Source organism: Equus asinus, chromosome 5, assembly GCF_041296235.1.
Source record: "Equus asinus isolate D_3611 breed Donkey chromosome 5, EquAss-T2T_v2, whole genome shotgun sequence".
NCBI classification, from domain to species: domain Eukaryota; kingdom Metazoa; phylum Chordata; class Mammalia; order Perissodactyla; family Equidae; genus Equus; species Equus asinus.
The window spans coordinates 109,181,479-109,209,435 of NC_091794.1; the positions used below are offsets into that span (position 1 = coordinate 109,181,479).

The 27,957-nt window shown below is 41.2% G+C and overlaps 1 protein-coding gene across 2 annotated transcripts in view; it reads left to right on the forward strand.

The window, feature by feature from the left end:
• The first annotated feature begins 434 nt into the window (after positions 1-434).
• Positions 435-27,957, forward strand: part of DNAJC11 (DnaJ heat shock protein family (Hsp40) member C11) — a 63,772-nt gene continuing 36,249 nt past the window's right edge. The window contains exons 1-5 of one of the 2 annotated variants that reach the window (XM_070511209.1): positions 492-590; positions 3,054-3,227; positions 19,461-19,590; positions 21,514-21,587; positions 27,719-27,820. In XM_070511209.1, coding sequence (XP_070367310.1) covers positions 19,503-19,590; positions 21,514-21,587; positions 27,719-27,820 — 264 coding nt within the window. In that variant the 5' untranslated portion in view covers positions 492-590; positions 3,054-3,227; positions 19,461-19,502. Of the gene's footprint in view, positions 591-3,053; positions 3,228-19,460; positions 19,591-21,513; positions 21,588-27,718; positions 27,821-27,957 lie in introns of both variants that reach the window. The other variant, XM_014861865.3, reaches the window with a different exon arrangement.

The window sequence follows — 27,957 nt, forward strand, 5'->3', positions numbered from 1 at the left end:
GGGCAAGGTTCTGCATGGCGAGGAGAAAAGACCAAGAACAATGGAGGCAGGAACAAATTCTATTCCGGAGATTTCCTGTGCAAAGACAAGTCAGCAAGCGGGGCCACGAGGAGCCTCCCGCCCGCGTGGGGCTATTTGGGATCCGGATGTGTCCCGTACTCAGCAGGCGAGACAGGGAGGAGTCGCAGGGGCCCGTCTCTACAGCGCCCAGAGGGTGAAGACCCCAGTTGTGACTACAAACTCTCCCTTTCTAGTCCAGGGAAAGCCCTAGGGAGACCCGGCTGAGCTTTAACTCTGCCAGCGGCACGTGGAGGAGCCCGGGCCCCCCGGGTGCCGCCCTCAGCCGCGCAGGAGCACAGAGTGCAGGCGCAGTGGTACCGGGCGCGGGCGGCAGCACGACTCCAGACCGCTAGGGGCCGCTGTGGCGCAACAGCGCCGGCTGGCGCTGTCAGGGCCGCGGATCGCTCGTCCCTCTTGAGCACGGCCTTGCCTGTTCGGCGGGGTGAAAGGTTGCGAAGATGGCGACGGCCTTGAGCGAGGAGGAGCTGGACAATGAAGACTATTACTCGTTGCTGAACGTGCGCAGGGAGGTGAGGCCTGCGGCAGGATGCCGTCGGGGCTGAGGCCGGGCCCGGTCGTTCGGGAGGGCCAGGCTGGTGGCGATCGCTTTGTCCCCACCGCGGGCGGCCAGGGTCCGGCTGGGAGGCCGCGTGACCCCGCCCGACGTGCCCTATCGCCGGCCGACCGGGCGGTTCGTGCCGCCCCGATGCTTGCGCCGGGGTTGTCCTGGCCGCCCTCTACCCCTGCTCTCAGCGGCCGGTGTGCCGCATGCGCTGTGTCCAGGCAAGGCCAGAGGCCCCCGGACCCACAGGAGGGCACAGGGTCCCCGACATGGAGGCTGCTGGAGTGGGGTTCGCAGTCCTCCGGGACCGGGTGCCACGCTCGGCTCTCATACTCGTTCTAGCTGGGGGCCGTGTCATTTCCCCTCGACCGGCATGATGGGAACCTGAGTTTCAGGCACCAAGGTCAAGGCCACCAGGGAACCTCCCTGGGGGTCTGTCGGGTCCCCGAGTCTTCCATGGGGACGTCCGGCCTCTGAAGTGAGTCCAGGCTCAGAGGCACGTGTCTTGTGTCTTCTTTTCCGCTGAGCGGCTGTCATGAAATTGAAGGAAGAGCCTCCCGGACATCCAGCCTCAATTCGAAGGCCGCACATTAGGAAGGAGCTCTAAAGCCAGCAAAGAAGTGGTGTCTCGAGCACGGCCTCAGCATGTGCCCCCATTTCCCCACGCCAGTGCTCATAGCCTGTTTCGTTACTGAATAAAATAACACGAGAGAGTCTCACGCTGTGTCTGGCACGTAGTAGGGGTTCAGTAACTTTTCTTTCTTGCTGACTAGACCAGTTGAGAGCGTGAAGGGCAGGAAAGCTTCCAAGGTCAGGTCATAAGGTGGATCGTTTATCTCTAAGCTGCTGGGTTCAGTCTTTCCAGCCCTGCCAGAGAATCCTTAATTCCATCTCTCAGCGTGTCCAGTGATCAGAACTAGACAAGTTTAGCTATCCTAGGCCAAGGTGGTCAAGCATGCTTTGTCAGTAAATGTTAGTCTGCATGATGTTACTGTTAGCTGATGTTTTTTGAGCATTTTGTGCAGGGCCACCGTGCTGAATGAACACTTTATATTGTGTAATCTCATGTAATTCTCACGTCAGCCCTTAAAACAGGTATTATGGTAATCCTTGATTTATAGTTGAGGAAACTGAGGCATAGAGAGATAAGTAATTTGCCCAAAGTCGCACCGCTAGAAAGTACTAGAGCCTGAAATCAGCCCGGGGAAGTCTGACTCTGGGAATTTGGGGAGTTGCAGCTCTTATTAGGCCTCCATGGGGCACCTGGAGATTCTTGTTCTCAGTTTGTGACTAATCAGCAGTAGGTCTTTGGATAAATCACTTCTTTGGCCTTTAGATTCTTTCCCTTTAAATGATGCCATGTAGCTAGTTATTCTTTAAGTTTTCTCCAGTTCTTAGAAACAAAGCAGTAAATGAAACCAGCTTTTCTGAAATCAGTCTTTGTTATCACTCATTTATAATTACCAGTAATTGAGCAGCCATTTTCCCATTTACCAGGCTTACTAAATCTTAGGCACCTGCAGATGGTCAAAAAGATCTGGAATAATTGGCTTGGCCAGAGTCCTAGGTAAACATTGGTCAAAGGTATACCTTGAAACTGCTGGAATTTTAGGGCTTGTCATTATTATTGGACTGATGTGTGGGAGCCAAAGAAATATTTCTTAAAAAAACATTTTGGTTCTCGCAGTGAGTGAAAGCACTTCCCATATTTATGACTGTAAGTGAAATCCCTATGAAACATGACCTCTTGCTGAAGTCACTTCGTGTTGCCTTTGTCAGCAAACTCAGAGTGAAATGTTTCCAGGTGTGGTGCGCAGATTTTATCTATCAGGATTCTCCTAGAAGAGAAACTTTGAAGATAACATCTGCACTTGATATTTACTAGAGGTTTTTCTGTGTGAAATCAGAAATCAACCTGAAGTTGAAATAACATGATTTGGTTGGAGGGAAAGTAGAAGTAGTCTTCTTACATGTGTGGTTGGAAGAAGATAATTACACCTGTTTAGGTGTTTGCTGTCAGCTCCACAGCTTGATGCCATTTAAGCATAAGTGTAGGAAGTGAGATCTTCTTCCCACCAGTACTTCAAAGTACCTTCAAAAGAGTGTCTTGAAAACTGTCAGTGTCAGGAAGCTGAGACTTTTCCCTAGGAATTTCAAATGGAACCCACTTGCGACAAAACCAGGGAATTTTATTTAAAAAATTTTAGGCATGATACATAATTATAAAAATTGGAGCGATAGAGAAATGTCAAAAATCAGTTAAGAATCTCTTTTCTCAGGTTTCTAACTTTAAAATATTCCGTTAAATTGTATTCCAGAGAGTAAAACAGACAGCTAGACAGAACCACCAAATTCTGCTCTAAACAAGACTCATGATCTTTAATGATTCCCTTTCTCTCGTGTTCTGGATTTCCTGTCTTCCTGTTTACAGAGTGGAGCCATCTGCCCGCCGCACACTGAGGGGAGGGAGTAATGTGTCGTTAACCGGCCGCTCTGAAACCTGATTGGCATCCCTGGGTTAGTTTTACCAGGTGCCTAAAATGTAACTGGTCTGAGATTCTGGGATGATTTTCCAAAATTGACTTGAAGAAAGGATTCCTCAACGGTAAATCAGAGTGAAATTTTCTTGATCTTTATACTTTTTATAGACATTTTAATTAACACATTTTAAACCTAAGTTTTTGCTAAATAATTGGCTAATTTTTACTTCATCAGTTTGTATTACCTTTAAAAGAGTTTCATTTTTACAGAGTGTCATTAGCAGTGTTTATAACCTGTTTCAAGATCTCTAGTCCCAGCCAGTTTAGACTTAAAGGAGCCAGCCCCTTTTTCAAAGTTTAAACACTTCCGAAAAAAAACAAAGTTGCTAAGTAAAAAATAAACTTAAGTAAAAAAGTTTTTTCCTTGCACTCCATGTGTGGAGGTCCCTGTCGTGGGATCTACTTACTTCAGTAATGGCCATGAAACTAGAAATACAAAGTCATCACCTACCAATAAAAAGTTTTCCCAAAGTTCCTGTATTTTCATTCTCTCCCTGTTACAGGGTACATTGTTCTTTCTCTAGTTTTTGGTTGTCTGGGATTCTTTGGTTGCAGGTCACAGCCACAGAGTGGGGCTAAACATTCGAGTTTAGACTGCAGATGGAAGGAAAGGGCTAGAGCAGTGGAGGAAGGGCTCTCGGTCACTGTCAGGATTGACCTGGGGGGCAGAGTCACCCAAGTCTCCAACCAGGACCACTCAGCCAGGTGCACACCGAAGTCCCTAAAGTGGTGAAGTACTGTGTGCTTGTTCAGTCATTGCTTATCTGACCTCATGGTGGGCAGGTAATTTAGTCTTAATGAGGGATATAAAGATGGGTCTGAGGTCATTCCTTCGGTGCGTTTCTCATTTACTACATTATGCTCAAAGTTTGATATTCCCAACAGTGACCTCACTTAAAATGTTTGCATGGGGCAAGTAATGCTAAGCCTTGGTTGTCCAAAAACCTCATCACATTCCTAAGGTGTCCTGTAAGTGAAGAGGCTGAGGAGCTGGGTCATTAGGTGTGGGAGTTTCAGCCCACACTTGGGTGACCTTGAATGAGTCATTTAACCTCTCAGAGTCTCCATTTATCTGCAGCAGTTACTGACGGTAGAAGGATACAACACTGTAGGGCTTTGCAGCCGGAGAGTCCTGTATTCGGATCCCAGTACTGTCCTGGGAGTTTCTAGGCTAGTAGTTTAATCTTTCTGTTCTCTGTTTTCTTTGATATTGAAAGGTAGGTGACAGGAAATAATGTATCAAGCACTTACTGTGAGCCAGGATGTTGTATTTGGGAGGGTCGCAGTGTACTGAGGATATATATCAAGTGCCTGGTGTTAAGTAGGGGTTCAGTTAATATTTATTGTTGTTCATGAATTTTGATAAGCATGAGGTTTTTCTTACTTAAAAAAGACATACATGTACATAGAAAGCTTTGGTATGCTTCATCCTGTCTAAATTTGCTGTCCATCTAGTGTATTAATAAAAAAGTGCCAGAATTTAAGCTAAGTACTAGGTTATGAGTTCCTAAAGCTTTCTTTGCTTTTTCTGTTCAAAATACCGAGTTTGTTGTCTTCAAAAGACAGTTATCTCTGAGCTCTGCTTTCTGCAGGGTCATGAGTTTGACTTGGGGGGCAATGGTTCCTGGAAGCTGGGGCTAAGCACGGGAGTAGGCTGCAGAGCCAGGGATAATCCAGAAAGACAGCGCCTGGGCTAAAGGCAGAGAAGGACCCGAAGAGAGAGTCGTTGTGAGCTGTCAGCTTTGCAGGGGCCAGGCAAGGAGGGGAGGGCCTGATCAGAGGCAAAGGTTCTGCCGCTGGCAACAAGAAGACAGCACTGGGGGTCAGGAGGATGCCCAGGTGGAGCTCAGAGAGGCTTAGGGGGTGGGGGCCAGGGAGGGGATTGTCTTGCCTGTGGCTGAGGAGGGAGCTGTTAGAACACCCAGCTAGTTCCAATGTCATCTCATAATGTGATTAGCAAACACCATGAGGTTAAATTTAAAAATCTGTTTTCTTTAATGAACCATAAGCTAGTTATTACCTTTCTGCTTTGGGCATTTCAAACAATCGCTTCTTGAAATTTTAATGCTCTAGTTCTGCATTATCTACCAAAATACGTCTTTTTTTCCTTTTTGCTTTCTTAAAGAGAATTCAATTGAAAGCGTTTATATTTGCCATGAGTTCAGTAATAAAACAATGAGAAGACGGTGTGGGACAGGCAAGCAGCATGGTTTGCTTGGCTATGGGATTTTAGTGTTTACTTTTATTAAACTTTCATTTTAATTTTACTTATGTATTTTATTTATACCCTACCTTGTTTAAGAAAGGATTTAAGACAACCAACTGAGATGACTAAATAAAATAGCATAAATATTTAAAAGGGGGCACCAAAAAAGACCGTTGGGAATGTTGCTGCTTTATCACCCACACTATGGCACGGGGATCACACAGATCCCACTCCCGTGAAGAAGCTCGGAGCTTGAAGTGGGACCTCCTCCGAGACAGTAGGCTGCTGGCTGGATCCTGTTTGGCTCTTGGAGTGTTGGAACCGCTTCTGCATGCGATGAGTGCACAGTGTTCCCTCCCTAGTTTGCAGGAGCCAGAACATTCTTCAGTAGTAAAATGCCAACAGACATCAACCACAAGAAGTCTGCAAGAGTGGGCAGGATGTAACAGATGGACACGGATGAGAGAAAGTATAAGGTCAGGCTTTTAGGGAAAAATAAGCCAAACTCTTGATTTGAAGATAGGATCTGAACCATCAGTTTTGACCCAGAAAGGAACTTGAGCTCATTTCCCTAAGACTCTGGCCTTAGGGCACCAAACACATGGACATAACCAGGAAGAGAAATGAAAACAAAATTGTAGAATGATAGGAAAATATTCCCAAGCCCTCGGAATGACCTTTGATCAGGAATCAGAATTTCTGCTCCTTTGGCTCCCTGGTTCTCTCGCGCTGCTGTCAGCAGAAATGCACTGGAGGGAGGATTCCCGTCTGCCCCATAAACCTTAAAGGTGACCTGGGCCCTGCCTTTTCTCTTTTATAGTATTTAGAGTTCTGTTGTTACTGATCGCCTAATCCTTTTTCAAATTTATATTGCCATCTGGGGGTTATGAGTTCTGTACATTTTGTAAGTTTTTTCCTTCTAAGTAGAACTTAAGTTTCAAAGGTTATTCCTGGTTGTAGAATCTTGGAATTGTTTGATCAACCTCCTGTTTAGCTTTTGTGACTTATTCATGATTTGATTGTTTCTCTCAAACCCACCTTTCCAGAGTGAAGAGGCCTGAAATGGCCATAGGAGACTTACTTCCAAGATTGTGTGAAATATAGTGCGTCCACCTAACCCCTACACTCACCAAAAGTGTGCTGAGCTCAGAGGTTGTGGAAAAGGAAACCACTGAGCCCAGTGCCTTGCATGTTAAGCACCTATGAGCGTTTGTTGGTGATTGTTTGAAAAGGCCAAAGATGATGGTGGAGCTTTGAATGGGGTCAGTGGCTTAAAGAGCAAAGCCCTTGAAGTCAGGTCTGAGTTTGACTTTCTAGCAGCCTGATCTGGGACGAGTTACTTAACCTCTCTGAGCCTGTTTCTTCATCCATAAAATCCAGACGATAATTTTACTGTCATAGAGCTGTTGGGAGAATTAAGCGAGAATGCATATAAGTGCTTAGCATAGTAATGGGCATATTATTATGTAAAGTAAATGCCAGTATATTTTTATTAGTATCATGAGCATAAAAGTTAATAAGGAATGCTCTTACCGATTTGTCTGAGTTCTTTGTATAATTTGGATGAGTCCTTTGTCTGATAGATGTATTGTACGTATCTATTCCCTCTCTGTAGGTTGCCTTTCATGCTCATAAGGGTACCTGTTCAATAACCGAAGCTTTGGGGCTGGTTGAGTTCACGCGCTGCACTTCGGCAGCCCAGGGTTTCGCTCGTTCAGATCCTGGGCGCGGACATGGCGCCGCTCATCGGGCCACATTGAGGCGGTCTCCCACATGCCACAACTAGAGGGACTCACAGCGAAGATATACAGCTATGTACTGGAGGAATTTGGGGCAAAAAAAGAAAAAATTGAAGTTTGGTTTGAGCCAGGCTACATAAGTTGTTAATTTCTAGCCAGCTTTTGAGTCAGGGGTCCATAATCAGGTAAACTCCATTTTAGACAAGTCATTTAATCTTTTTGATCCTCACTGTTTTTATCTGTAAAATGGAGGTTCTAATACCAACTTCAAGATGGTTTGTGAGTATTAAAGTGTTTAATTCCTGGGGCTGGCCCAGTGGCTTAGTGGTTAAGTTGGTACACTCCGCTTCGGTGGCCCAGGTCACAGGTTGGAATCCTGGGCGTGGACCTATGCACCACTCATTAAGCCATGCTGTGGCAGCATTCCACATACGAAATAGAGGAAGATTGGCACAGGTGTTAGCTCAAGGACAGTCTTCCTCAAGCAAAAAGAGGAAGATTGGCAATAGATGTTGACTCGGCACCATTGTTCCTCACCAAAAAAAAAGTATTCCTCATTTAATGAGGAAATATCAGTGGAAGTATTTTGTGCTATAAATCTATGCAAATGCATTTGTGACACCATTGACAGCCTTGAAATCTCCTTCAGCTTCTGTGATCTTCTTGGTCCTCCTTTCTTACCTTGCCAGGTGCTCATTCTCTGTCCTCCTTAGAATTTCCGCAGGTTCAGTCCTCATGAGGTTGGCTCTTTTTAAAATGTCTCGCTTCAGCCCTGCATCTCTATCTGCCTTCTGGGCGTTATGCTTGGTTGTCAAATTCACCTTCCCTCCAAGCCTGACTGCCTCCCAGTTTCTCCCTAACTCATGCTTTCGAGCCAAAAAACCTGGGATGCTCTTTGTGGAGCCTCAGTCCGAGACTGACATTCGTGCTAGAAGAGGAAAGAACAGCTTTCCCTGCTGGGCTTGTCCTTTTTCATCTGGCAGATATTGATTATTTTCCTCCTATGTTTCTTTATTGCAGTGGGAAAAGGTTAATTGTTTATCTTTTGTACTAGCACCAGTAGTGATATTTGTAAACGTAAATAAGTTTCAGGTGAATTAAATTTCCTTTTGTACAGTTCTTTTTCTTTTTTCAGTTAATAGTGCTGAATTTTTACGCTAACATAGGTTAGTCTCATTGAAACCCTATTCTACTTGAGATGCTCCTTGCAAAGATGGGTCAGGCAGAATGAGGCAGTACAGTCTGCCTCGCGCTCAACATTGAGGGTGAGTCCACACGCATCGTTGGAGTCTCTTACTGTTTGTGAAGGAAGCCCATGTATAGGAACTTCTTTCCAGACCCTCTGAAGATGTTCCACATGGAAATGAGAAGGGCAGAGGTCTGTGTTGAACAGGGAAATAGCATCGCAGGATGGCAGGGCTGCGTATGAGAGCAGTTTTATTGTGTGATGCTTTACACTGTGTAGTGGGAACCTTTACGAGATGAAGTAGGACATGTTTTCAAGTCCAGCTCAGATTGTGTTTTAGCGCCTGATGAGTGAGTGGCTTAGTCTGTTAGTATAATCAGTGTCTGCTCAGTGGCCCCAAATCATCTGTAGCACCCCTTCTCTTCGTGAAACAGCTCTTACTCAGCACAAAGTGCACATGCTGTCTTGGTCTAAATTAGCTCTGAAATCTGCTCTTTCCTTTAAATTGTGTGAGCACCAAGTGTCATAAAAAATTATAGGTTTTTATTAGCTGGTGCAGTTTATTTCAATCAAATTGTTGTGGAACATATGGACAGTAATGAATCTTCAATTGTGGTAGTTAGGCAAACTTCCCAAAATCCAATAGGATATAGTTTGTGGAGTCTTAGTTGCTGAAAACAGCAAGGTAGATATAGCCGGAAAGTTTGAACTTGAAATGATAGCCTTCGGCAACAAAAACCCTGGTGGCTTTGCTGTCCCTAAAATGAATGTAAGTGTGAGGTATTATTGAGCCGTTGCTTGCAGGCTCTATTTCGTCTTCAAAGTATTGAATTCAATGTCATCATTGTGGTGGATGTGGGTGCTGCACACCAGACGTTGGTTCTTTGCCTGCCCGGCGTGTGATGGAACTGCATTTCCTTGTCCCCTAGTGGCTGAGGGAGGCCCTGTGTCTAGTTCTAGCCAGTGATAGGAGTGGAAGTGATGTGTGTCACGCTCAGGCTGAGCCCTTTCACTGCCTGTGTGAGCCAGAGGGTCTCATGCTCTTCCCTCTGCCTCGGTGACTAGCATTGCTTCTAAAGGGTGGCTGCTCTGTCAGCCTGGGACCTAAGGACATTGCCAAGCAGAGTGCTAGATGACTTGAGACGAACATATGAAGTGAGGGAGAAATAAACCTTTGGAATTTTGGGGTTGCTTGTTACCACAGTATTATCTAACCTAGAAATTCTCCAACTTTGATGTCAAGACCCCTTTAGATTCTTAAATTATTGAGGACCCCAAAGAGCTTTCGTTTATGTGGGTTATAGCTATCGATATTTAATTAGAAATTAAAACTGAATAACTGATAAAATGTTGTAAAACAAGGCACGAAGTGTACTACTTGTGTTTCAGCATAGGCACAAGGCAGACTTAAGGAGTTCAGAATAGCTGTGTGTTGGAAAATAATGAAGTTACAGACATACAGATATCATAGCAGATATAACAAAGATAGCTAGTCAGTACACAGTAAAAGAACTGAGAACCAATCGAGCTAATTTCTTTTTTTTTAAAGATTGGCACCTGAGCTAACAACTGTTGCCAATCTATTTTTTTTCCTTTCTGCTTTTTCTTCCCAAATCCCCCCAGTACATAGTTGTATATTTTAGTTGTGGGTCATTCCAGTTGTGGCACGTGGGACGCCGCCTCAACATGGCCTGATGGGTGGTGCCATGTCCGCGCCCAGAATCCGAACCAGTGAAACCCCGGGCCGCCGCAGCAGAGTGTGTGAACTTAACCACTCGGCCACGGGGCCAGCCCCTCAAGCTAATTTCTGAAAACTTTTGTATTTGTACTCTAAAACTACTACCTTAGAAATTTCTAGAAAACATAAGGATACATAAGTACTACACATTTCATTAACCATCAGAACAGTGATGTCATCACACATCATGTAGCTTCAAGAAAATCCCATTATACATTAATGAGGAAAAGGCAAATAACAGCTTAGTTTTATTATGAGAATAGTTTTGACATGTGAACCCTCTAAAAGGGTCTCAGGGATTCCCAGGGGCCCCACACCACACTTGAGAACCACTGACTTGGCCTGTGCTGACCAATACAATCATTGTTCAGACAGACTGGTGTTCCTCACATTTTAGCTTACTTTGTTAAGTGAAGATGGAAAATAAAAGCAGAGTGGCAGTGTGCTCTTTGAATATGTGCTACCACATTGATTCCAGAGATGGTCTCCATCACTAGAATTTAAATAAGTGAAAATGTAGCAACTTCTTCAGTTGTTTAAGGAAAGCGAATGTGATGGAGTTAGGAGACTTTTCTAAGTATGATACCTCAGCAGAAATCAGAAAAGAGACAGTTGGGGCCTGGTCCAGTGGCATAGTGGTTAAGTTCATGCACTCTGCTTCAGGGCCTGGGGTTCTCAGGTTTGGGTCCCGGGCACGGACCTATACCACTTGTCAAGCCACGCTGTGGCAGCATCCCACGTACAAAATACAGGGAGATTGGCACAGATGTTAGCTCAGGGCATATCTTCCTCAAGCAAAAAGAGGAAGATTGGCAACAGATGTTAGCTCAGTGACAATCTTCCCCACCAAAAAAAAAAGAAAGAAAAAAGAGGGAGACGGTTGATAAGTTTAATTTTGTAAAAATGAGAAATTAAAAAGAAAAAGATGAATACCCTATATAGGAAAACAATACGAAGGAAATGAATAGGTTATTTCATAAAAGAAGAAATCTAAAATGCAAATAAATGAAAAAATGTTCACCCTCACTAGTAAAAAAACAAAAGCAATTTAAGACAAGGTACTCTTTTTTTGTCTGCCAGATTGACAAAGGTTTTTTGGTACTCAGTGCTGATGAGATGACAGTGCATTAGCCCGCCCAGCCAGGAGACAGGAGGCTTATTTCCTGGAGAAGGCCAACCAGAGAGTCTTCAGAGCCTGGACACAGGCACAGTAGGGGCAAGAGTGGCAGCCTAACAAAAGCAGGGAATGCCTGAGAGTTTACACCCTGCAATGGGGAGACTTCCAGCTTTTTCCATTTGTTCTCTGGGCTCTTCCCTGAAGAAACTAACCAGTCAGGGAGAAAAGACTGCTCAGTGAAACTTCCAGGTCCCTTTGCAGGTGTTTCAGAGGAGCTCATCAGATAACAAGGCCTCTTCACACAAACAGAGCTTCCAAATAGCTTTTTAGTATCTTACTATTAAGTATAAAGGGATTGCAAAAAAAATCAGATGTTTGAAGGACGGCTCCAATGTGAAGTTCTAAGATCATGCAGACAGCAAGGAGAAACTAGAAGAGAGCAGACAGTGCAGGGAGTTCAAAAAGAAGGTTGTCCTCAGAGAGGTAAGGCATTATATGTAAGAAATAAGAATAAGGTGATACTTTATAAATAAATATATAAAAAAGGAGCTCTTGGAAATTAAAAATAAGATACCAGAAATAAGGAATTCTATAGAAGAGTTGGAAGATAAACATGAGGAAATCTCCACAGAAATAAAATTTAAGAATTTTGTACTATTGTAAATGGAACTGTTCTTAATTTACTTTTCAGATTGTTCATTGTTAGTGTTTAGGAATGCAACTAATTTTTGTATGTCGACTTTGTATCCTACAACTTTGCTGAATTCATTTATTAGCTCTAACAGGTGTTTTGGTGTGGACTCTTTAGAGTTTTCTTCATATGAGATCATGTCATCTATGAATAGAGATCAGTTTACTTCTTCCTTTCCAATTTGGATATCTTTTATTTCTTTTTCTTACCCAGTTGCCCTGGCTGGGACTTCTAGTACTATGTTGAATAGAAGTGATGAGAGCAGACATCCTTCCATTGTTCCTGATCTTAGAGGAAAAGGTTTCAGTCTGCCACTGTTGAATCTGATGTTCCCCATAGGTTTGTCTTTCGTTGTAAGAGCTCTTTGTGGCTTTTATTATGCTGAAGTAGTTTCCTTCTCTTTCTGGTTTGTTGAGTGTTTTTATCACGAAAGGGTGTTGAATTTTGTCAGATTCTTTTTCTGCATCAATTGAGATGATCGTGTGAGGTTGTTTCCATCATTTTCTTAACGTTATATACTATGTGGGTTGATTTCATATGTTGAACTATCCTTGCATTCCAGGAATAAATCCCACTTGGTCATGATGTATAAACCTTTTAATAAGCTGTTGAATTCTGTTTGCAGTGTTTTGTTGAGGACTTTTGTATCAATGTTCATAATGGATATTGTTCTCTGTTTTCTTGTGGTATCTTTGTCTGGCTTTGGTATCAGTTTGGTATGAGTTTGGAAGTGTTCCCTCCTCTTCAGTGTTTGGGGAAAGTTTGAAGAGGGTTGATACTAGTTCTTCTTTAAATATCTGTTAGAATTCTCCAGTGAAGCCACAGGTCCAGGGATTTTCTTTGTCAAGAGGTTTTTGTCTGCCAATTCAATCTCCTTACTAGTTTATAGATCTATTCAGATTTTCTGTTTCTTCATGACTCAGTCTTGGTAGGTTTTGTATTTCTAGGAATTTGTCAGTTTCATCTGGGTTTTCCAATTTGTTGTTGTACAATTATTTGTTCATAGTACTCTCTTAATAATCCTTTTTGTTTCTATAGAATCAGTAATTTCCCCACTTTTATTTCTGAGTTTGGTAATTTGAGTCTTCTCTCTTTTTTTCCTTAGTCAATCTAGATGAAGGTTTGTCAATTTTGTTGATCTTTTTGAAGAACCAGTTTTTGGTTTCATTAATTTTCTCTATTGTTTTTCTGTTCTCTATTTCATTTATCTCTGCTCTAATCTTTATTGTTTCCTCCTTCTGCTAACTTTGAGTTTAGTTTGTTCTTCTTTTTCTAGTTCCTTAAGCTGTAAAGTTAGGTCATTGGTTGGCAATCTTTCTTGTGTTTTAATGTAAACACTTAGATTTATAGCTATAAATTTCCCCCAGCGCTGCTTTCACTGTATCCCATTAGTTTTGGTGTGTTTTGTTTATTTTCATTCATCTGTAACTATTTTCTAATTTCTCTTGTGATTTCTTCTTTGATCCATTGGTTGTTTAAGAATGTGTTGTTTAATTTACACAAATTTGTTGATTTTCCAGTTTTCTTTCTGTTTTGGATTTCTAACTTCATCCCATTGTAAGTTGGAGAAGATAATTAGTGTGATATCTACCTTTTTAAATTTACTGAGACTTAATTTGTGGCTTAACATATAGTCTATCCTGGAGGATGTCCCTTGTGCACTTGAGAAGAATGTGTGTTCTTTGTTGTTGGGTGGGGTATTCTGTATATGTCTGTTAGCTAGTTGCTTTATTGTGTTTTTCAAGTCCTCTCTTTCCTTATCTTCTGTCTGATTATTCTCTCTGCTATTGGCAATGGAATATTGAAGTCTCCAACTATTATTGTGAAACTGTCTATTTCTCTCTTCAATTCTGTCAATTTTTGCTTTCATATATTTTGATGGTCTGTTATTAGGTACATAGATGGTTATATTGTTATATCTTCTTGCTGTATTGGACCTTTAATTTTTAATGTCCTTCTTTGTGTCCTATGCCTTTCTAAGTCTATTTTATCTGATATTAGTATAGCCACCCCTGCTCTTTTTTGGTTACTATTTGCAAGGAATGTCTTTTTCCATCCTTTTACTTTTAACCTGTTTGTGTCTTTAAATCTAAAGCACATCTGTTGAGAGCGTATAGTTGCGTCATGTCTTTTTTTTTTTTTTAATCCATTCTGCCCATCTCTGTCCTTTGGATTGGAGAATTTAATCCATTAACATGTAGAGTAATTACTGATAAGGGGGACCTTATTTCAGCCATTTTGCTATTTGCTTTCTATGCCCTATATCTTTTTTATCCCTCATTTCCCAAATTACTGTCTTTTTTTGTTTAGCTGAATTTTTTGTAGTAAAATGCTTTAATTCCCTTTCATGTATATTCTATAACTATTTTCTTTGTGGTTACATTTAATATCTTAAATTACGTTTGACATCCTGAAGTTATAACACTCTAATTTGAATTTAGACCAGCTTAACTTCAATAATGTACAAAAACTCTGTTCCTTTACAGCTCTGTCCCACTTCTTTTAGTTATTGATGTCATGGAATTACATCTTTATACATTATGTGTCCAAAAAAATAAATAATTGTTTTTTATAATGCATTAGTCTCTTAAATTTTGTAGAAACAAAATGTGAAGTTACAAGCCAAAGTTATAAGACTAGCTTTTAGACCAGTAATTTTTTTAATGTATTAGTCTCTTAAATTCTTAATAAAAAATGTAGGGTTACAAACTCTTTTTACAATAATATTAGATTCTGTAATTGCCCATGTGTTTACCTTTCCTGATATCTTTATTTCCTCAAATGTCCTCTAGTTTCTGTCTAGTGTCCTTTGATTTCACCCTGCAGAATTCCCTTGAGCATTTCTAACAGGGCAGTTAGAGTGGAAACAAACTCCCTCAGCTTTTGTTTATCTGGGAAAATTTAATTTGTCTCTTTCATGTGATGCAAGGTAAGGGTCAATGTTCATTTTTTGCATCTAGATGTTCCCTTCTAGCATCATTTATTGAAAAAACTATCTTTTCCCCATTGAACTACCTTGGCACCTTTGTCAAAAATTAATTGACAATATTTAGGAGATCTGTTTGTGGACTCACTTCCGTTCAGTTGATCTATAGATCTGTTCTTTCACCAGTATCGCACTGTCTTGATTACTGTAGCCATATAATAAATCTTAAAATCTGGTAATGTGAGTCCTCCAGTTCTTTTTTAAGGTTATTTTGGCTGATAAAATAACTAGGAAAGTAAAATTTCTTTTTGCTGCATGTCGTTTGTCTTTCCATATAAATTTTAGAATTGGCTTGTCAATTTCTAAAAAAAAAAAAGCCTGCTGGGGTTTTGATTGGATTGCATTGAATCTATAGATTGCTTTGGGAAAATTTGATGTCTCACTAGTGTTGAACCTTCTGGTGCATGAAGGCGGTTTATCTCCGTTATTTTCTGTCTTCTTTAATTTCTGCCAGCAGAGTGTTGTAGTTTTCAGTGCACAAGTCTTGCACATACTTGTTAAATTTATCCCTAAGTAGTTCGTGTTTGTTGATGATACTCAAAATGGTATTTTTAAATTTCAGTTTTTAGTATATAGAAATAAATTGATGTTTGTATGTTCAGCCTGTATCCCATGACCTCACTGAAATCACTTAGTAGCTTTTTTGTAGGTTCTTTATGGTTTCCTACATAGATGGCATCTGCAAATACCGTTTTACTTTTTCCTTTCCAATCTGTATGCCTTTATTTCTTTTCTGTGCCTTATTGCAGGAAATTCATTTTTTGTATTGTATAGCATCTAATCCAACAGTTTTAACAGACCGCTAAACTCTACAGTCAGGTCACAAAGAACCTTTTCACTGTGAATTTTATGATATATAAAGGTTGAATTTATAATAGATTTCCTTTCCATTGAAAATATAACCAGATGATTGAGATGGTGAAACTTTTTAGACTTAAAGCACAATACATCTCTTAATTTTATATAGAATTTTAGAAATAAGTGTGTGACTTTAGGTATCATTTTTAATGATACCACGTTTTGAAATGGTATCGGTATTTTCTTAATAGTGAAAGAGTTTATCATTTGTGAAATATCGAACCAATGACCTTAGCTATTCAGTTGTGATGAAAGGCCTAATCTAACCTTTTATTGAATGTGATATTTATTAAAAATGAAACTTCTCATTTCTATTATTTAATCAATAGCACATTAAGCCATTTATTAATATGATTAAAGAAGGTCTTGCAGGCTAGATGTTCCACTCTCTAGTCACCTAGCTTAATTTTAACAACCAGGGAATAGCAGTCTAATCTAGAGTCGGTCAAATCTATCTAATCCTGCACTTTTAACTTTTATGAGATGCTAGAAAGAACAGTTAAAATTTGCAGAAGAAAAATAATTTGTAATGGCTATTTAGAAAGGAACAAGCCCAGGCCCGGCCCCACGGCCGAGTGGTTAGGTTCGTGCACTCCGCTTCGGTGGCCCAGGGTTTCGCTGGTTCAGATCCTGGGCATGGCCATGGCACCGCTCATCAGGCCACGCTGAGGTGGCGTCCCACATAGCAGACCCAGAAGGACCTACAGCTAGAATATACAACTATATACAGAGGGGCTTTGGAGAGAAGAAGAGAAAAAAACTAAAAGAAAAAAAAATTTTTTTTAAGAGAAAGGAACAAGCCCCTTTTACGTCTTCACATAAGTAAACCTACCTGGAAAAGATATGTTTTATTTGCCATTAGTTAATTATTTATTTACTAAAACAATAGGGTTTGGTACAGGTGGCATATTGGTAAGTGTGGTGAGAAATGCATTGCATAATTGATGTTGGCAGAGAAACAATCCTATGGTAGGAAAAAGAGAAAGAAACTATAGAGTTGGGAATGTTGAGGCCCATCTCTTTTATGGAGTCTTTTGTTTTTGTTGAAATAGAATATGCATATAGAGAAGTGCACATCTTAAGCATGTAGCTCAGTGAATTTTTGCAAGCATGGACTACTTCAGGAATGAATGTTTCTCCTGTCCTTGCACCAGGGCGGTGCCTTCTCTCTGAATTGTTCAGTTTCAGTATGCATGCTACCAAAGGGATATCGAAATTGAATTGTGATGATGATGATGATAGCTAAAGTGATTAAATTCCTACTCTGTGCAGGGCGTTGTAAAGCACTTGTACATGTATTATCTCACTTACTCCTCACGATAACTCTGTGAGAGAGGGACTGTGCCCACAGCTTCAAGATGAGAAAGCAAAGAAAAGGATTTAGAAGAGCTACAGCTTGTAAGTTTTTTGCTGTGTCTTGGACACTGTCTGAGGCACATTATGGTCACTGTCTCAATTCTTTCTCACACAGTCCCTGAGAGTTGTTATTATCCCCTTTTGAAGATGAGAAAGTTAAGGGTCAGAAAGCTCATTTGACCAAAGCCACAGAGCTTTGAAGTGACAGATCCAGTGTCCAAACACAGGCCATTCGACTCCACAGCGTATGTTATTAACCACCAAATTAGAAGGTTGGTGTGTTACCACAGAGTAAATCACACAGATGACCAAATGGAGAGAAAGGAGGAAGGCAGTCAACAAAAACGTGTTCAGTAGTGTAATTCCCAAAGGCTACTAAATACACGATGGAAGAAAGAGATTAGGGCTAGAACGGGGCAGGCATCTACCTAATTTTTGGAGGCAAAGAGAGGCTCAATCAATGAGATCTTTGACCCTAAGAAGCTGCTAGTTTAAACACCCTCTGTGGGGCCGGCCCGGTGGCTCAGTGGTTAAGTGTGCACGGTCCGCTGTGGTGCCCCAGGGTTCGCTGGTTCGGATCCCGGGTGTGGACATGGCACCTCTTGGCACGCCGTGCTGTGGTAGGCATCCCACATATAAAGTAGACAACGATGGGCATGGATGTTAGCTCGGGACCAGTCTTCCTCAGCAAAAAGAAGGGGATTGGCAGCAGATGTTAGCTCAGGACTAATCTTCCCAAAAAAAAAAAAAAAAAAACACCCTCTGTGCAGTTAAAGTTAGAGCTGGAAGGGCTCTTAGACATTATCCCCCCAACCACCTACCCCTCAGACGAAGAAAGGGGCAGGCATGGAGGTGAAGGCATCTCCCTGAGAGGGTGTGGAATTGGTCCCTGGGCCTCCCCCACAGCCTCTCCTCTTGGGTATGTGTGACTGACACTTCACATGCCTCTGCATGTCTTTCCAGTAACATTTTTTGTCTCTCTGTTGGAGTTCTTCCGAATTCCGTTTTGAAAATCTCTAGTAAACTTGCACAAATTTGCTGGTTTTCTAGTGTCTGAATAACTTCGTCCCACATTTATAAAACCTTTAAATTTCATGCCAAATATTATTACTGAAGTACAGTAAAATTCTGCCTTCTTTCATTGGTGAAAAAACTCATTAGTCTTGGAATTGGAAGATATTCAAAACTTGTGGGAATTATTGAAAAATATAGTTTAATGTTTTCTCTTATAACCTTGATCCCTTGACTGTGTCCCTATGACTGCTATCCTTGTGGATCCATGTTCCAGGACCTGATCCCAGAGCACTGTTCATCCTCGGCATCCTCACCGGGGACCTGGTCCCACTCCTCTGCCCAGAGGCCTGGTGTTTCCGGCCCCTCTAGCTGGTGTCAGTGACCCAGAAATGTGCTTCTGTTGTCAAAATGGTGGGATGGGTCACCTCCCAAAATAAAGTGTTCTTTACTTGACAAATCATTTGGATAGAGGTGCCCATTCAGCATCACCTCTGATAGACCAAAATGGCCCCTGAGGCTGATAAAGAAAATGATACTCCCTAAAACAGACCCAAGGGGCTAGCCAGTTAGATGGCACAGGGTTCTTAGGGCCTCTGAGGAAGTCTGTTTCTGAGAACTTAACGGCTGTGAGGCAGGCAGAGGAGAATGGGGATTTTTATCATCCTCTTCCTTCCTCCCTCTCTATGGTTGAAACACACACAGAGTCCATTTCACTCTCTGTGTCATCTGTGCTCCTGGTGTGGTGCATTTTTGTGCCTCAAAGTGACGATGAGAACTGGAGAGTTCTATGTGTGGGGTAGGGCCTTTTGGGTTTTGAGGGTGGGGGTGCTTTTCACCAGAGGGTGGTGAAACATTTTTGCCTGTTATGTGCTACCTTTTAGAATTAGAAGTGGGATTAGAGGAGTATGTTGGTTTTACAATTTTATTGTCTTTGATTTTTACAGATGAATATTCATTGAGTTTCCTTTGTCAGAAAACTGATTAAATGCATGGCCATTCTGTCTAACGATATATAGCTTTTTTTTTCTTTCTGAACAAATTCTCTGTTGAGAGTGCCTTGGCATGATTTACTTCAAATACCTTAGGTTAGAGACTATGCGGGTCTCTGTGACGTTTTTAGTTTCAGCTCAGAGCACGTTGAGCCAGTGTAGAGAGAAACTTTCGTTGCATCTGATAGCAGCATTTCCCAGCAAAACACACTGCTATTGATGAACATAATGATCACTTTATTAACTGTGGAAGAAAGAAGCCGTATTGGAACAATAAAGCATCACTTCATTATGTCCTGTATGCAGGGAGCAGACATGTTGGAAAGAGGCTGACAGGGTCCCATTTCAAGGCTGATTCTGATAATGATAATATTTAAGGAGCATTGATTGTTCCCTAATTGGATTTTTCTTTCTGTAGGCCTCTTCTGAAGAGCTGAAAGCTGCCTACCGGAGGCTGTGTATGCTTTACCATCCCGACAAGCACAGAGACCCAGAGCTCAAATCACAGGCGGAGCGGCTGTTTAACCTTGTTCACCAGGCTTATGAAGGTCAGTGGAGGGCTTGGCTTCCTAGAAGCACCCTGGTAGCAGATATTCGATTTTTAAGACTGGATTTATAGAAGATAGAAAAAGAGAGTCCTCAGAGGTGTATAAAAGAGGTGGTTAGTTTAGTACTTTTTACTGACAGGGTCCTTTGGAAGAGTAGTATTTTGCTTTGGAGATCAATATGTGTCCAGTAGGTAGAAAATGAGCGTACAGGTAAAGCAATAGGCCAGGGTCTGAGCTGCAGGGGATACAGAAGTTTTAAATCCTTTACGAGTTTTCCTCTACAGGGAACTCTTAGAGGTAAAAGGCTGATCATTACAGACAAGCTTTCTTTGTTCTTTTCTTTGTGAGAAGATACAAGAACATTTTCCATCTCAAAGTGATTTTCCTGGTGCTGTAGCATTCAGTTAAGGAAAAGTTCTAACAAAAGAAAGAAAAATGGTGTTAAGAGGGCTAACAGGAAGTAGAATCAAGTAATTCAGATTTTTATACTTACATCTTATGTATCTCAAAAGAAAATGTTGTGATATATTTGTTTATAAAATATTAAACTCACTAATAGGTACAGTTTCTGTTTGAGATGATGAAAAAGTCCTATAAATAGACAGTGGTGGTGGTTACACGACAGTATGAATGTACTTAATGGCACTGAATTGTACACTTAAAAATAGTTAAAATGATCCATTTTGTTATGTGTGTTTTATCACAATTTTAAAAATAAAAATTAAAAAATATTAAATCACTCTTAGGATGTATACTAAGTAAAACACGTTATTCGTTCCAGAGCTGCTTGGTGATTAATTAGACAGATGCAAAATTAGATAATGTGTTTCTTTACAAAATAAAGATTTCTCATTGTAGACATAAAAGCATATGCTGTATTTCACTTTATAGTTTTACCAAAACATTAGATTTTGATGACCAGTAAAACTCAGGCCGTGGCACATGATACATGTATGCAATCAACTTTGTGTCTTTAACCAAATCTGACGCTATTCAGACCACTTATGTGGTGGTCTTGATCAAAAGTCTGTTCCTTTTATTGAGTGCTGTTGTCTAAATGGCTGTGTTAGTTTTACTGTTGTCTAAATTACCCGCATAGCTGGTTGGTACTGAGTTGGAGATTTAAGGAAGAGTTAACAGGAAAACCCCTCCAGTGCGTGTGAAAATGCTGCAGCAGCAGTCCTGGCCCCCACGTTAGCCTGAGGGAGACTAAAGTCAAATAGTGAATAAATAATTCCTTATTAAATCCTAGAGAGTAACTCAAGAAGTTTGGCTCCCACGTTTTCCAATGGTCAGCATTTCTTTCTTCCCATTAGGTTTGAATAAGGATAGAATCATTTACATCGTTTTTTAATTACACCTAAAAATATATGGGAAATCTCAGGGGAGAAAAGATTCAAAGGTCTTGAACAGAAATTGGCAGAGTGGAGGAGGAAGATAACAACTGTTAGCTTTACTGACGTTTAAATTCGGTTTGATATCTTTTGAATAGCTCTCGCTCTTATTGAAAAATCTTTCTCTGATGCACTTTAGGTGGTGTGGCCAACACCTTAGTGACAGGTGTTTGTGTCTTTTAAAATGATTTACAAATAAAGAGGAGAGGCACCAAAAAAAAAAAAAAAAACAACTATCCTTTAGTGATACAAGCGTGAGTGCAGCTTCCTACAAGGTTCACCTTACAATTAAGAATAGTTTGGGCATGAGAAATCCAATGTTTCTCATTTGTTGCCGCCTTTAAACACATCGTAGATTGGATCTAAAGAGCTATTGGGAGGAAAGGTGCGTAGAGAATGAAGAGGGTCTCTGGGAGATTGTGGTTGGACGGGGAAGAACAAAAAGAGATGGACTAACCTGGTGTTGCTGTTGTCAGGCCTGAACAGTGAATTTCGTACTTTGTAAACATGTTTGGTTCTTCATTTGCAGTGCTCAGTGACCCCCACACCAGGGCCATTTATGATATATATGGAAAGAGAGGACTGGAAATGGAAGGATGGGAGGTAAGAGAAGCCGTGCGTCTGGTACCCAGAAAAGTCATCCAACAACAACCCCCAGATCCTGCAACCTTTGATAATATCTTTGAGAATATTTGAAGACTTTGGAGTCCCTTCCTCACCTAGTAATTTGGTTTAAGAGATTGAGGTGTAGGCTTGGCTTTGCCGGTTTGTAGCTATGTGAACGTAGGCAAGTCACTCGTCCAGCTTTCCTCAGTTTCCTAACTTGTCAGGTGAGAAGTAAGAGGGATCGACTGTATCAGTAGTTTTTAACCCAAGAGAAGGGAGCAGGCCGGTCGTGGGGTTGAAGGCAGACAGTTTCTGGAAGGATGCGGTGCTGTCCACACATGCACTGCCGTCCCCCTCCACATTTCTGTGCCTCTTCTCTCAGCCTGAGGTTATGAATAACTGCATTTAGGAGGTGTTTCTGTTGGTGACGTGTTGTGCACGTGAACAAAATGGAAGCAGAGAGAAGAGGAGAACTACTGGATTCAACTATCTGGGATGACCCTTCCATCTCTAATGCGCTGTCATATTAGAATGTTGTCAGATATACGAGTGAAACAAAGGAGCCAATATCCATGAAATAGGTTAGCCTGGGCAGCCGTGCCATGTTAACAGTCACTAAAATTCCAAAGATTCTGGGTTTTTTTGCTCTGCCACTGACTAGTCTTAGAGCCTTGGGCAAGTCATTTGACTGTACTTCCGTGTTATTATCTGAAAAATGAAGATACAAGGATCTAGTAGAAATGTGAATATGAAAGTTAGTTGTAAAACTTTAAATTGTTATGAGAACATATAGGTATTATTACTTAATTTCATTAAAGAAACTTGGTTCTGATGCCCAAGAAATTTTGTTAGGCTGTTAACGTTAAATTGACTGTCATTGATTTATTTTCTCATCATCGTGTAAGATTTCCCTTGAAGTTGTTTTGGTATTTAATCTCAAGCTTGTATGCCTGTCTCTTTTCATTCTAGTATGAGAACTTTTTAAGGGCCTTTGGGTAAGGAGTAGAAAGAAGAGAAGCAAAACAGGGTTCTATTTCCTTTCCACTACTGCTTAATATTGGTGGTTTGTGGGACATATTTCACCTGTAGCCATGTTTTGGTTGCCCGCACAAGGAATTGTAGTTGCTAACATTTAAAACTTGGGTTGTGCACAAAAATCCAATCTTTTGTCTTCTCTTGAAAGAAATCAGATAATCTGATAAAACTGTATCTGAATTTTCCTGTGAGACAGCACCCAACTAAATCTGAGGAGCCTCTGCCCTTTAGACTGACTGTGCTGTCCAGTTTGTGCCAGTCCTCACCACTCCCTGTTGTGTTACATCTGGCCCCTCAGTTCATCTACATGTTCCCCTGGCTCCAGTAGGTGTTTGGTTTCTGGCCTTTGGCTTGATGGAAATAGCAATGTTTCATGTTACATTAGTTTATTGTAGCAAAGTGTCAGGCATAATTGCTTAATATTTTTTTTGTCCAGAAAGGAAAATAGAATCCTGTTGTATTTACTAAATTTCTCCTCACACTTTGGACACTATGTTAAAGCTCCCTTGTTTTTTGAAGCTGGTTACAGTTTTTCAGGGCCACTGCAAAGCTGTAGGCCTCTCGTACATACCCCGACTTCAGAGTCCAGGTTTTTAATTCCCAGCAGCATTATCCCAACTCTAATGGAGCACTTGGGTAGCATCTTCCTGGCAAAATATTGCGTGGTTTCTTGTCGCCAAACCAACTTATCTCCCCATTAGGAGCAAAGCAAAACCACACACAGTAGTGACTGCAAAAATATGTAGGCAGTCACAGATGGTGAATGGAGAAGCTTTTATATTCGTAGTTTTTAGTAAACTATTCTAAGGAAATCAATTTCTCATTGACCAGAATTGGCTTTCTTTTGCATTGATACTAAGCCTTCACTTAAGATAAAAATGCCTTCAAAGAAGACTGCAGGAGGATACCTCCACAACTGTTTACTCAGAGATGTATTGGCGCCTGACATGCAGTAGGAAAATCGAGCCCGTTATTTATACTGTAAAGCAAAAGTGTCGCTGAACCCATGAGCGTTGTATGAAGCTGGCACCATCATTCCTTCAAGGAGTTCTACAGCTCGTCGAATATGAGTATTCTCTCACTTCAGTTGTAGCTTTTGCCCCAGAGATGAAGGTGTGTTCACTTCATGCTGTTGCTAGTGTTTTTAGACTGTTAAACTTTTGCTGACAGGTATCCATCTCCACACATCTGCTGGTCTAAACATACAAGTAGTCGGTGAAGGATGAAGGACACTGTTAAAACCTTTAGTGTCTGAGACACCTTTCATCCAAAGGCATCAAAACACTCAACAGGTGTAGCAGTCACCCGCTGTCCCAGCAGTAGGGTCACCCCCTTTCTGTTGGTGGACGCTGGAGATGAAATGTGAGTTTTTTTAGATTGCATAAAATATTGGCTCTGTTTTCAGTCATTAGGTAAGTTTTCAGTCTTTGTTTTTAACCTTTAAGAGACTTTGTCATTCTCCAGCAGGGCTCCAAAGGAATGAGATGCAGCCGTTCCCAATTTGTAAAACCAACCATCTTAGTTCTTAAAGTTAGTTAGCAGGGCTTATATGGATACCTACAATGAAAATGAAATTGATGTCTTCTTCCTAATGGTGAAAATTCAACTTTGAGCTGAGAATGCCTTGACAGTGTTGAATCTGGTAACAGCTGGCAAGTGGAATGGAAACCACCTACTCAGCACTTTCAGATGTTGGATTACATTTGGAGGAGCATCCTTTGGCCAGATCATCCACAGTTTATTTTTGTCTGCAATCCTTTACATTATTCATATTTCACTTTTCCCTGTCTCATTGACTTAAGTCTTATAGTGTCTAAGAAAGTCAGCCTGCTTTAAGAGCTGTAATATGGTCAAGGTCATGAGAATGAAGAATTAGAAACTCTCACAGATCAGAGGAGACTAAGGAGACATGATGATGAAATGCAATGCTGGATCCTGGAACATAAACGAGATGCTAGTGGAAAAACTAGAAATCCAAAAAGTCCAGGTTTAGTTAATAGTAACGTACTAATGTTAGTTTCTTAGTTTTGACAGATGAAATGTGGTTATGTAACATGAGGCAAAGCCGGGTGAGGGGGTATACAAGAACTTTCTGTACTGTCTTTGTAACTTTTCTAAAGTTCTAAATGATTTTCTAACATTATTCCAAAATAAAAGTTGACTACCAAGAATCAGAATTTTCAAACCAGACAACATCTCAGAAATTGGGTAGTTTAATTCCCCTCATTGATAGCAGGGATCTGAAGCTTAGAGAGGTGACTTACCTGTGGTCTCCCAGAAAGTTAGATAATGTCAGAGAACCTCGATTTCTATCCTCTTTTCACTGTGCCAACTAGACCTAGCTTTTAGAAATCTCTGTGCCCCTTTCCACAAGGTCAGTCAGTCTTCCTGGCCAGCACAGGGATGGACCTAGTTGGTGACTGGCCAGGGTGAACAGTGCAGGTGTATAGATTCATGGGCTGCATGTGATACACTCTGTTGATGAAAAACATCAAAAATGTTTTGTATTTAGCAACTGTAATGCAGTTTAGGAGCTGTCCCCCTGGACGCTTGTATCTAAGAGTTACTGAAATGGGAAAAAAGTGACTTGCAGCTGGCTTAGTCTTTTCCATTCTCCATCATCATGTCCTCTGTGTAAAGAGGGATATAAATAATAAAGGATGTCCGGGGCTTGTGGGAGCTAGAAGGAGATACCTGCCCTGCCGCATGCTTCACTGCTCTAGAGGAGCCAGGCATTTTGACTTTGCAGTTAGTTCTGATTATGCACCAACTGTTTGCAAAACTTATGTAAAATATGACTAGAAATGGGATGGCTTAACGCCTTTGGCATATTTGCCTCTTCAGCTTATCACAGAGTGTGGCAGAGAGAAAGTAATTTCCAGCTATTAATTCAATCAGCAAGGGTCAGACAGCTAGAATTCCTGAAAACAAATCCTGTTCTTTTCTGGCCTCTGTGGAGGCTGATGCTTTCCAGTCTTTTAATTCCTGGAATCTTACAAATCTGGTATTAAAAAAATACCGGCATAGTGGCATATTCACGGAGTCTATGTCACTGGTTAGTTATGGCTAATCAAACTTTTGTTTAATCTACTTTAACACGAGCATCTTGTTAAATAGAGTACTGAGTATGAAATCTTTTCGTCCAGGTAGAACAGCCTGGTTGCTCTGGGCCCTGTGGCAGAAGTGCTCTCCTGAGGAACGAGTTGCTTAGCTCACCCTTGGCAGGGCTCCGAGTAAATGGTGGTTCCGCAGTCACAGGTCTACCGGATTGGGGTTTAAGAGTCATGAACAGTTTTTAAAGTATTTTAAATAATTTTTGCTTGATCTTCAAGGTTAGGTGGAATAGTTGATTGCCTACATTTCCCTAAAGCTCTTTTAGTTTTATTTCCTTTTGACGAAAGGAGAGACTGACAGGAGATTGTGAAGATAATGGAAACTTTGAAAAACTGTACCTCGCTTTTGTTCGGTCCGACATAGGGTAACTTTGGGGAAGTGAAAGTGCTATAAATGGGTGCACATGCCTTCAGTGTTTTTAAGAACTAGCAGAGTGAACTTGCTGTATCAGTTAAATATGACCGAGTATGTTTTTGTGAGGTCACCGAGAACTGCTGTCATGCCATTTAGGACTTTCAGTTTGTTCTTGGATGATTTTAACAGTGTTTTTATTTTAAAACTTCCTTTAAAAGAACCATCTCCTCCTTTTTAGTATTTATTGATTTATGTTGGGTTATTAGAGGAGAAAATGTCGTTTTCATTATTTTTTTCTGTTTAACTTACTGAAAGCAGTAGTGAACAAATTTCTTAAAGTTTTTTTGGATAGGCCAATTTTTGTTTTTATTTTTCTGTATTGCTAAGTAATAAAATCAAGTTGCACAAAACCTGTGATAGGACCCCCATTTGTGTTAGAATGTATATACATACATACAGATGCATAGAAGATTTTTAGAAAGATACGTAAAAAATTAAATGTTAGTAGCTTGTGAGAAGAGGGAGAGTGGTATGGGGGAATTCTACTTTTTACTTCCTATCCTTCTGTACTATATTGATTTTTTGCTATAAGCATGTCTTTTTAAAATAATTTTTAACCTTGTGATTTCTAAGGTAGCTTTTTCTCACATCACCTACCTTTTAGATGTTCTTTGAGCAGCCTCTCAGGACTTCCCGCATTTCTCCCACTGATACAGGGAATATACTATGTGGGGTTTTTTTCCCATCTCACCCATCTAATGACTTTGGTTGTGTCTGTCCTACTCCCACTCTCTGTGTTTCTTACAGGTGATAGAATTTTGGACCCTTAGAAGTCATGTGGTGCCTTTCCTCTTTCACAGATGTGGTACCTGAGGCCCAGTGAGGCCTTTCCCTGCCTCTTTGAAATCTCAACTAGATTGTCTTCCTTTCATGATGAGCTAAGAAAGTCCAAGATGGAATGCCTTGTTTTCTCTGGCATAGATTTGACTGACATCATTGTTCATCCCTGAGTGTTAACGTGATCTCCTGTTTGGTACCTGAGTAATAACTGACATCACACCTTCTAAGGTTCCCATCATATTTTAGGGAGAAGAGTCCCATGATTTTAAAAACACCCAGACCTGATGGCTTAAGATCTCTTGGTCCAAGAAGCTCAAAAGGCATCTCTAGCGATGGCCGCAGCACACTAGAGAGAGATGGCAGTATGTGTGGACAGCTTTGCCTTTGTTTTGATAGTTAAAATTTATCTGGGATTCCTTAGGAAATTTAAACTGTGAGACTTAAGATGACATTTCTTTGTAAGATTCCTGGAGCCTCGGAGATAAGTTACTAAAATGCAGGAAATGATGCCAAAGTCTTTCTGGAGAGCTGAGGAAAAGTGTAACCTTGGGAATGACCAGGGCGGCAGAATGGAGCGAGTACGACGGTGAGCCTCACCTCACCTCGCCAGGGTCTGGGGCTGTCCAGTGGAAAACCTCATTGCCGTTCATTGACGCCTCAGAGTCCTGGGGAAGAGGAATAGGGGGCCCCTGGGCAACACATACACACCACAGTGAATGATGTCAGCTCTCAGTGTGGGTTTTCCTCACTCTCTGGGTCCTGTCTTCTCTTGATTCTGCCCATAGGTTGTGGAAAGGAGGAGAACTCCAGCTGAAATTAGAGAAGAGTTTGAACGGTTGCAGAGGGAGAGGGAAGAGAGGAGACTGCAGCAGCGAACCAATCCCAAGGTAAGCTAGGGGCCGGTGTTAATGAGGATTGTTGCAAGGCTTTATTAGGAGAAGGCAGGTCTAAAATAATTCAGTGCTGGTGGCTTTTTAAAGTAATAACATACAAAATTGAGTGGAACAAAATTTTGCTTATTTTG